The sequence below is a fragment of the Myotis brandtii genome, unplaced genomic scaffold, assembly GCF_000412655.1.
Source record: "Myotis brandtii unplaced genomic scaffold, ASM41265v1 scaffold122, whole genome shotgun sequence".
In the NCBI taxonomy this organism is placed as follows: domain Eukaryota; kingdom Metazoa; phylum Chordata; class Mammalia; order Chiroptera; family Vespertilionidae; genus Myotis; species Myotis brandtii.
In genome coordinates, this window is record NW_005354255.1 from 466823 (window position 1) to 477454 (window position 10632).

Genomic DNA, 10632 nt, shown 5'->3' on the forward strand with positions numbered 1-10632 from the left:
TCGGTGACGTTGGTAATTGGCGGTGATGGCTGAGCGGAAGGGAGCCTGGAGCTGGGAGATAGGACGTCTGGGTTCGACCCCAAGCCCTGCCCTGTGACCTAGAGCCCATCCGAGTCCTCCCGGGGCCTCAGTCTTCCCACGGGATCACCCACACTGCTGCTCACGCTGGAGTTCCACCGAGAACTGGCCCCCGAGATCTGGCCCCTGACGACTCACAGCCTTGCATTTACTGAAAAGCCAAGGCCTTTGCCCAGCGGATGTTCAGGCTTCTATGCCTTCTTTCCCTCCGAGATCTGGATTCTGCTCTTCCACCTCCACTGCTCCCCGTCCCCACGCCCCACTGCGGCATCACCTGCCCTTCCAATGCCCCCCCACCCCAGGCCAGGTGTGTTTATATATAGTCTTCCAGAAAGATCTCCACTCAGTGGGACACATTCCCACTCACATATGCAGATGCCTTTCAAATAAAATAAAATAAAAAAACTTCGAGAAACTGAGGCAAAAGGTGGCTGGAAGTGGAGCCCCCTGCAGCATTGTTCCCCAGACATCTGCTGCCTGGCCCAGCTGTCACACCTGCCTCTGTGTCGGGGCAGAGATTGTGGCAGGAAGTCTGTCACATGAGAGGGATAGAGGTGGTGGCGGGTGCCAGCCAGGAGAGGAAGGCGTATGGGCCAGGAGTGGGGTCCATGGGCACAGCCCTGGTCCTCCTTGGGCCTCTCTCCCCTCTGTACCCCCTTCTGTTGTCCACCACTCCAGCTGCCCACCCCTTCCGCTCAAAGCTCCTCTAAACCTTAGTCTCTCTGCTCTGCCAAATAAGGCCTGTCTCTCTCTGATACTCAGAACCTTAGGAGAGTTGAAGGGGTCTAGCAAGGGTCCTCAGAGGGGGCCCTTAGGATAAAATTAAACCAAGACCTACATACCAGCCTTGCGTGACCTGGCCTCACTGGCCTCTCATCACCACATCACCCCCGCGGCCTTCCCTCCCTACCCCTTGGCCGCCCACTGGCTTGTCTTTCTTTTTGTTTTTTTCCAGCACACCAAGCTTGATCTCTCCTCTGGGACTTTGCACATGCTGTTCCCTCTGCCTGAAACATTCCCTGGATTTCATCTCTCTATCCTCAGCTGCAATTGCGTCTCAAATGCCAGGAGCTTAATGTAAACTCACCCCTTCTGGGGGATCTAACAGGTGCCAAAAGCAAACTCTTTTCCTAATCAGCCCTCTTCTCTCTTTTTACCATTCAGACCCTGGCTCAAATGTCACCTCCCCTGAGAAGCCTTCCTTGACCATCCTCAATAAGTAGATTCTCACCTCATCCTTATCCCCTATTGCCACTCCCTCTTCCTTTCCTCCATTATTATTCTTATTTCACGACTTCCTGTGTCTCTCTCTGTGCTGGGCCATCAGCTGCCCGAGGGTGGGATTTTTGTCTGTCTCAGTCACCTCTGTGTCTGTGTCCACCGTGTCCAGAACAGGCCTGGCACATACAAAGCGACGTTTGTGTGGCTGAGAGCTGGGCATGTCATAAAGTCCATCTTGAAATTTCATAAGTGCTGAGAGAGTTATACTCGTTTCACAGATGAGGCCACTGTAGCTCAGCAAGAAGTGAGCTTGCAAAAGATCATACAGACAGCAAGGTTCTAACCCAGGGGTGGGCAAACTTTTTGACTTGAGGGCCACAATGGGTTCTTAAACTGGACCGGAGGCCGGAACAAAAGCATGGATGGAGTGTTTGTGTGAACTAATATAAATTCAAAGTAAACATCATTACATAAAAGGGTACGGTCTTTGGCCCTCCGTTCCAGTTTAAGAACCCATTGTGGCCCTCGAGTCAAAAAGTTTGCTCACCCCTGTTCTAACCTCTTACTGCCTCACCACAGTGAGGGGCTCTGGGAGTAAGACCGCACGTGTACACACACACACGGAGAGAGAGAGAGAGAGAGAGAGAGAACCTCTTACTGCCTCACCACAGTGAGCTGGCTGTGGGAGTAAGACCGCACCTGTACATACAGAGAGAGAGAGAGAGAGAGAGAGAGGCCTCACTCACCTCTTCTGCCTCCTGGCCCTGCAAGGAGCCACAGGCCTGAGTGTGCAGCAGGGGCCCAAGTTGCTGCAGGGGAGGCAGGACAGCCAGGTGACCTTGACCTGTCAGGTGGTACAGTCTCAGGCCTGGGAGCAGGTCCTTGTCGAGTGGACCCAGGACAGTGTTGCCTTGTGCCCACCATACATCGTCGACCGCAACCCCAGCCTGGAGGTCTGAGAGCCTCAGGGATGACTCTTCTGGTGACCACCTGGCAATCTCACTGCAGCTGGACCACGTGACTATCAACAACAATGGGAACTACTTGTGCTGGGCAACCATGGAGATTCCTGAATTGGTGGAGGCCAAGGGCGATGGAGCACAGCTCCTGGTGGACAGGGGTGTGAGAGCAAGTGGGGAGAAGAGGCAGGGACTTGGGACTTCTAGAATCTTAAGACTAGAATTTCAAACAGCTGGAAACAAGCTCTAAATTCAAATCAGATTTTTAGGAACAGAAATCCTGCAAATGCCAAGAACATCAAATTATAAATCACAGCACCAAAGGCATGCTGAAACTTATAACTCTAGACCAGAGCTCTGGCAAACTTTTTCTGTAAAGGGCAATATAGTAAATAGTTTCTGTTTTGTGAACCAGGGGGTCTCTGTTGCAGCCACTCTGCTCTGCCTTTGTAACCCCTGTAGAGGACAGTAGGCTAATGGCGGCGCTGGGTTCCAATAAAACTTTGAGCCCTGGCTGGTGTGGCTCAGTTGGTTGCATTGAGACGTCACGATTCCATTCCTGGTCACCTGATGGGGTTGTGGGCTCAATCCACAGTGGGGGCTGTGCAGGAGACAGCTAATCAATGTTTTTCTCTCTCCCCCTTTTCCTTCCTCTCTCTCTCAAATCAATAAAAACGTATTTTTAAAAAGAACTTTAAATGATATAAATGAAAACAGTGATCATCTATGGGGGTGGTATGTACAGGGAACTTTCTGCAGAGATTGAAACATTCTATGTTTAGATTGATATGTTGTTTATATGTGTGAATACATTTTGTAAGCACTTGTTGAATTATACATTTAAGAACTATGCATTTCACTATAGGCAAATTTTATCTTAATAAAATATTTTAAAGTATAAAATAAAAAATTTAAAGGACTTTATTTGAAGAAACAGGCTGTAGAGTTTGCTGAACCCAGTTCCAGAATATCACAATCATAAAGACTCTTAAGTACATATAATTCTGGAGTGTTTATTAAAAACAATTCCAGCCCAAGCCGGTTTGGCTCAGTGGATAGAGCGTTGGCCTGCGGACTGAAGGGTCCCAGGTTCGATTCCCGTCAAGGGCACATGCCCTGGTAGTGGGCTCAATCCCCAGTGGGGGTGGGGGGCGAGGAGGCAGCCAATCAATGATTCTCTCTAATCATTGATGTTTCTCTCTCTCTCTCTCCCTTCCTCTCTGAAATCAATAAAAAACATATTTAAAAAATAATAAAGTGAACTCTTCTCTCTTTAAAAAGGAACTACTTTTCCAGCCCACTAGATACCACATTCACAGCCTTCACAGCTCGATTTCTACTGATGGGCACGTGGGCAGCTCCGGGCCTTGGCTCTCATGAGCAAGGCTGCCGTGGATTCTCTAGAAGGTGTCTTTTCGTCAGCTACATACACAGTTCTGCTGCACCTGGGACAATTCTAGAATCTCGAAGCACAACATAGAATCTTGCCGTTCTAGAATCCTAGGGCTATAAAATTCTCAGCTCTCAGAGCTATAGCTTATAAGGGGTGGTGAACACACTGCAATATACAGATGATGTATTATAGAATCATATACCTGAAAACCTATATGATTTCATTACCCAATGTCACCCCAACAAGTTCAATAAAAAAGTAAAAACAAATGAACTAAATGGACACTGCAGACTTAAAAAAATAAAAAGAACTGAAGTGTATGTTCTCATTGGGGCAGATCACTCCCTAAAGAGGCAAAAATTGGTTCTTGGGGAGCAAAGAAAAATTTATCTTTTCTATGTATAAACCATAAATATGCACATAATGCACAAATAGATTTACAGTATATCTGTGGTATTAAAATTTCATGGGGGAAGAAATTAAGATTTTTTTAAAAAGACTCCTGAGGGGAGGGGTGACAATAATAAACCGATGAGAAACCCTGAAACAAAGGAATGAATGGTTCTAGAATCTTACAACTGCACTATGGCAAACACTTTAAATAAAGAGACGCTTAGAAGTTTGCAGTCTGAGTAGACCAGAGAATTCTAGAACCCAGAACTGAAAGTCACCGACTCAAAGCTGGAAGGAGCTCTCCAGACCAGCGAAGGCAGCTGCGTCGTTTTGCAGATGGAAAAGCTGAGGCGCTGAGAGGGCCAAGTCATGTCCATGACACACAGGAGCCAGCGCAGCAGCGGCTTTCTCTCCAGCCCGGCTCACACACTCCCCACTCTGCCTAGGAAGGCCTCCTGGGCTGACCCTGGAGCAGGCGCAGGAGACCCAAGCCGCCTCCGCCAGGGCTCTGCTCTCTGGTGGTTTCTGATGGCCTCGGGCGCATGCCCAGCCCCTATCAGACAGTGCAGCACCGCCTTGGCTCCCAGCCCCTCTCAGACAGAGATGCCCATTCCCCGTCAGCTGGCAGGACCGCCCACTGCCTGCCTCCAGAGCAGTGGACTCTGGCTGCCCTGGCACCCCCGACCCCTCCAGTGATGAGGGGGCCAATCACCAATGAGCAGAGGCACCAGGCTGTGAGCTGTTGGCAGCTGCGAGGGAACGAGTTGGCGCCGGTCCGTCCTCACAGTGGCTTTCCCGCCCCGCACAGCTGTTTCACAGCCCCCAGGCACCACTGCCCACCTTAGAACCTGAAGATGGAGGGTTCAGGTGCAGCAGCAGGAGCCTTTGGCTGGGGTCATGCCAACTGTACAGACCTGGAAGCATGTCCCCGCTCCGCCATTCACTGCTGTGTGACCTGGGGCGGGTACTTGACCCCTGGTGAGCAGGGTGATGGAGGTCACCGTGAGGGTGATTGAAGCCCGTGACCAGGGCATGGAGCTCATGATGAAAAAATCCACAACAACCCAGCCAGACAGGAATGTGTGTCCTTTTCTCAGAAGAGGAAACAGGTTTAGAGTCAGCACCTGCCCAGAGTCCAACAGCACGGCAGGCCCAGGGACCGGAGGTCCTCCCGGGGTGGGAGGCTGGGCCCTGAGACAGAGGTTTCTCCTCCGCAGGAGGCCTGCTACCCAACGAACCAGACCCCTGGCTTCCCAGGTGAGCCTCACCTGGGGTCCCTCCTGCGCCACCCCTGCCGCCTGTGTCTCGCCCACCTCCTGCCCTTTCACCCAGGACTCTTCATGCTGCTGGAGGCCGGGGTCGTGACCTTGGCTGTATCAGGCTGGGCACCTGGCTCTGGGGCTCCTGCCTCAAGGACGCAGGTGAGGGAGCAGGTAGTCTCGCGCCAGGGCAGATGGTTCTGGAGCCATCCCCTGGGGACCCTTCTCCGCGGGGCGTAGGTGGGAACTGCAGCCCTTCACAAGCACGGACTGTCCCCCCACCTCCCACTTCTGGAAGGAGGGAGGGAGGGCTGAGGGCTGAAAAGAGGGGAAGAGGTGGAGAAGGCTGCCCTGTCCATCCATGCTCTTCAGAAGCAGAGACAAAGCCCCCAGAGGTGAGCTGAAGAAAAGCCAGGCTCTCTTAACTGATTGTCCCTTCTTTATTTTCTTCTTTTTAAATATATGTATTTTTATTGATTTCAGAGAGGAAGAGAAAGGGAGAGAGATAGAAACATCAATGATGAGAGAGAATCATTGATCAGCTGGCTCCTGCACACCCCCCACTGGGGACCAAGCCCACAACCTGGGCACGTGCCCTGACCAGGAATCAAACCGCAACCCCTTGGTTCATAGGTTGATGCTCAACCACGGAGCCACACCGGCTGGGCTGGCTGTCCCCTCTGGGTCTTTGTCATCCCTCTACAGCAACACCCTCTGCTGCCCAGCGGGTCCCAAAGAGGACGGAGGCAAGGCCTGTGGAGGGGAAGGGGCTGGACATCCCCAGGGAGGACCAGCAGGGCCGTACCTTCCATTCCACCACTGTCCCCCCACCTCCCAACCCTCGGTGGCATCTGGCCCCCAAACCTTGCCCCAGCCCCAGCCTGTCACCCCACTTCTACAGGCAGAGCCTCTCCTGGCCCAGGCTTCTCTGGGCAGCCACGGCCAAGGGGGGTCCTTGAAGTGGGAAGAGGAGTCAGAACCCCGGGGACTCAGACAAGACCCGCCAGTGGCTACACGGGATGGGACTGGTCTCGGGAGTCCAGCAGCCCCTCCTGAGACCCCTGTCCTATTTCTTTGACCCTGGACCTCTCCCTTGTCCCCAGAAAACCCCATAAAGGCTCATGAAGAAAGAAAAGCCAGAGTTTGTGGCAATTTGGGGTGCTAGAAAGATTCAAGGGGTCCTCTGGAGCCCCAGGGATGGCTGAGAGGTCCATGGCAAGGGGGCTCTGTGACTCGGCAGCTCCCCCTCTCGTCCGTGGAGGGACATGTCCAATTAGGTGCTAGAAAGATTCAAGGGGTCCTCTGGAGTCCCAGGGTTGGCTGAGAGGTCGGTCCATATGGCAAGGGGGCTCCCCCTCTCGTCCGTGGAGGGACATGTCCAATTAGCAGAGAAGCGACACCCCCAGCCTCCACACAGTGCCCAGAGTCCCTCTCCCCAGCTGGTACCCCCCAGGCAGCTCGGAGAGGGGTGGGGGAGGGAGAAGGACTCCCTGGCACTTATCAGCCTCCTGGGTCTCCTGCCCAACAGTCACCTTGAAGTGACACCAGCTGGACCCAGCTCCCCTCCCCCACTCCTGCTGTTTCCATGGGGACAGATGTCCTTTCAGCAGCAGCATCAGGCCTCAGCCGCCCGCCCCAATGGGGAGGGGAAAACGGGTGGGGGGTGGGGCTGGCCTGAGAGCCCTCTCTGGGTTTCTTTATCTTTTTTATCTGCGGGACTCCGCTGACTACAGCTTTCTGAGTTTTGGTCCCTCCCTGTGAGGCATTCAGGCTCCAATCCCAGCTCTTTCTGCAAAACGAGGAGCTGGGGACCCCCTTCTCCCTCCAAGGGTCCATCTTTTTCATCCTTCCCAGCGGCTGGGATCCCGGCCTCCCAGAAAGGACACTTGAAAGGACACAATAACTTATTTATTTTCTGGATCGGAGGAGGACTTTCTTACAATCTTGGGCCCTAGGACCCGGAAGGGGGCTGAGAGGGCAGCCCCGATGCAGCCGGAGAGCCTGGCTGAGCAGGAACCTTTCCCTCTGGCCTCCTCCAGGACTGGAGCGAATCAGCCTCACGGAGCAGGGCCAGGGGCAGAGGCTCCGGGGCAGGGGCTCTGCGTGACCACCGGGTACAGCAGGGCCAGGTGCTCGGCGCCCTGCACGGGCAGCGGGCGCGAGCTGTAGTGGAGCACCAGCTCGGGCACACTGGCGAAGGGGCCGCTGTGCTGGCCCAGCACCAGCTGGTTCTCTCGTGTCCACGCAAACTTCAGGTGCAGGAAGCCCTGGCTGCTTCTGGGGAACAGCATCACAGGGGCCGTGAGCACCCCAGCCCCCAGCAGGCTCTCCAGCCCTGAGGCCACCCCATCACTGCTCCTGGAACCCGGGCACTGGTGTCCCCATGTATTTCTGTTAAACAGCCAGTTGGTGCCACGGCGTTGGCTTGCTCCGCAGCAGGAATACCTTCTATGCTGGTGGAGGAGGCCCTGCCAGGGGACAGCCCCTCCCCTGAAACATGACCTGACTTTGTCTCCAAACCTCCTGACCCCTGGTGCCACCCCACCTGACCTCCCCACTAGTTAACCCCCAGTCTGGGGTCTCTTTCCTTTCTGTCTCGGGTGGGTGGGATGATGTAGAACCTGGGAATCATTTTATCCACATCATTAATATAATTCAAGTACTTCCTGTTTCTGGGGCACTATTCCCAACATTTTTTCGTGTATTTTTTTCCATTTAATCATTGCAGTATTGCCATGAAATCGATGCTATTATCCTTTCATAAATGAGGAAACCAAGGCCCAGAGAAGGTGAGTAAATGAGCTAAGGTCACACAGCTAGAAAGTGGTAGAGGCAGGATTTGAACCAGCCTCTTCAACGTTGGGCTTTTAGGGATCTCACGCTCAGACGCCTAGAGGATCTTAGGAGTGCCGTATGCTCAGACACACCTAGGAGCTTAGGCAGAGAAGCACGTAGCACCAGGGTCTCAAACTCGAATGCCTAGAGGGCCACTCAGACTCCAGCCCCGGGACAGACACAGTGAATATACTCTAACTTTCGGACTGGGGGGTCCACAGAAAACTGACATCTGCTTCTCCATCTCACCCAAGTCCTAGATCTCCCGTGTGGCGTCCACGCCATCTTCTTGCATACCTCCCGTGACAGGGAGCTCATTCTCCGTAGGTCTCCCTGGAGGCCCCACCGACAGGTCCCATAAGTCCCACCCCTGGGCCTGAAAGCCCAGCCCCCTGGCTGCTGGAGGTACACCCCTCTGCTCAAACCTGAAAACACGCCGCATGCAGTCCTGTGACCTCCCGGAGGCGGGGTCTCACCTGAGGGACAGGGAGCAGTCTTGGGGGCTGGTCTCGCTGAGCCGCACGAGGTAGCTGCCTTCCTTGCAGAGCAAGAGGAGGTTCTCGGCGTCTGCCCGGCTCAGAGGCCCGTGAAACCACCTGGTGTGGGGGCAGATGTCTCAGGAAGGGCCACCCCCCTTCAAACACACTCGGGGTCTGGCGCAGGCACAGTGGTTAAAGGGCTTCTGGCCTCCAGGCAATGAAGAGAAAAATTCCCTTGGGTTTCTCAAGAGGAGCCTGTTTCCCGGGGAGGCGGCCTAGCCCAGGCCAGCGTGGAGCCGCTCCTGTCAATGAAGAGCTCCACCTGACCTTGACCTTAGCCTCCCCGGCTGGATAACTCAGCCCCGCCCTAATTCCCCAACTTGAATCACTTGCTTATCACTCTCACAAGATTTGCTCCATCCTGCATCCCCACCCACCTGGACCGCTCTTCACTTAGCATTTTTCTCTAACGTGCGCAAAGAGAGGTCGCAGCTGCAAGCACGGTGTCAGAGAGGGATGAGCACCAGGGACTCCGTGGTTGTTTGTATTGAGAGAAAACTGAAGAGAATAAACGTTTCACCTGTGCTTCAGTGTTAAGTAGCCAGGTTGGTATCGCCCAGCAAAGAGAGGTCGCAGCTGCAAGCGAGGTGTCAGAGAGGGATGAGCATCAGGGACTCCGTGGTTGTTTGTATTGAAAGAAAACTGAAGAGAATAAACGTTTCGCCTTGTGCTTCAGTGTTAAGTAGCCAGGTTGGTATCGCCCACCTGCAAGGTTTGGGAATGACTGTGATGAACACAGCCGCGGGGCTCGGACCTGGCTGGGGGCTTAGGGAGTCCCTCAGGGCTCCCAGGCTGGAGGGACACAGAGAAGACCCTCACCCTCCCAGCCTGTGCCTCTTCACAATCCTGTTCTCCCCAGTTTTACCCCAGGCCTGTCCTGGGGGTGAGAATCTCTCTGGCTCTTAGTTCCCAGGCTTATGAGCCCCAACCAAGTGGAGGGAGGAAATCCCCCTTTACTCTGGTTGAGCCAGGCACCATCTTGGGGGGTTTCAGCTTAAGGCTCAGTTAAATGACAGGCTCAGGTCCTGTCGCCAGGAGATACAGAGCAGGGATTCGAACCCAGAGTCTGATGCCAGAGGGAGTGGAGACTCCATCTGATCCTGCTTTGCACCTAGCAGCTAGGTCCTAGCTAGACGGTCTGGCACACAGCAGGCGCTGGCGCCCAAGGAAGAGTAGCTGAAGAAATGAATGAAATGAATGAGTGCATGAACCAGCTCCCCTAGTCCGGTGGATCTGTAGCTGGTATGGGGCCAGGAGGGATGCGACCCAGGCCCTCCATCTTCAGTTTCCCCACTCACGGCTGTTTCTCCAGGGGCAGGGCAGGGTCCACACGTTCTGCGAGATGGGGGCTTCTGGGTGGGGGTTTCCGGAGCTCCTTGGCCGAGCCTGGGGTCCTTTCCCACTCAGGACTGTCAAACTGCACTGAAGCGGGGGAGGGTTGGAGAGCAAAGGTTTAAGTCCAACCTGCCTGGGAGGAGCGGGGTGGGGGCCCGCCAATGGAATTTCAGTAGGAAGGCGGTACCAATGGAATCCAGAAGAGGAGGGGCTGGGGCCGAATTGGTAAAGGAACAACCAATTGACTTTCAGAAGGGGTGTGGTGAGTGGCGTAGAAGGGCGGGGCAGTTTCATGAGTGACAAATCAGAGAGCAGGGGGCGTAGCTAAAAGGGGGGTTGGAAGTTCTGTCCCATTCCCAGCAAATCACAGAACTAGGTAACAACTCCCCAGTATACAGACAAGTAAACTGAGGCACTGAGCTCAAATTCTCCTCCCAGTCATACAACATATGGGGCAAAGTTGGGTTCTCACAACTCTTCCTGGTCCAAGTTATTTTTATTTATTTATTTATTTATTTATTTTAATATATCTGTATTGCCCTAACCGGTTTGGCTCAGTGGATAGAGCGTTGGCCTGCGGACTGAAGGGTCCCAGGTTCGATTCCAGTCAAGGGCATGTA

The 10632-nt window shown here is 53.9% G+C and overlaps 2 protein-coding genes across 2 annotated transcripts in view; one reads left to right on the forward strand and one right to left on the reverse strand.

The window, feature by feature from the left end:
- The window catches only part of TMIGD2 (transmembrane and immunoglobulin domain containing 2), a 7952-nt gene extending 817 nt beyond the window's left edge, over positions 1-7135 (forward strand). Inside the window, 4 exon segments of the mRNA XM_005858846.2 lie at positions 2011-2302; positions 2304-2506; positions 6009-6580; positions 6690-7135. Coding sequence (XP_005858908.2) covers positions 2011-2302; positions 2304-2506; positions 6009-6262 — 749 coding nt within the window. The 3' untranslated portion in view covers positions 6263-6580; positions 6690-7135.
- A 62-nt stretch (positions 7136-7197) lies between these two features.
- SHD (Src homology 2 domain containing transforming protein D) overlaps positions 7198-10632 on the reverse strand; it is a 6556-nt gene continuing 3121 nt past the window's right edge. The window contains exons 2-4 of the mRNA XM_014533687.1: positions 9976-10127; positions 8615-8734; positions 7198-7580 (exon numbers count right to left, since the gene is read on the reverse strand). Of these exons, the coding sequence (XP_014389173.1) occupies positions 7361-7580; positions 8615-8734; positions 9976-10127 (492 nt within the window). The 3' untranslated portion in view covers positions 7198-7360. The remainder of the gene's footprint in view (positions 7581-8614; positions 8735-9975; positions 10128-10632) is intronic.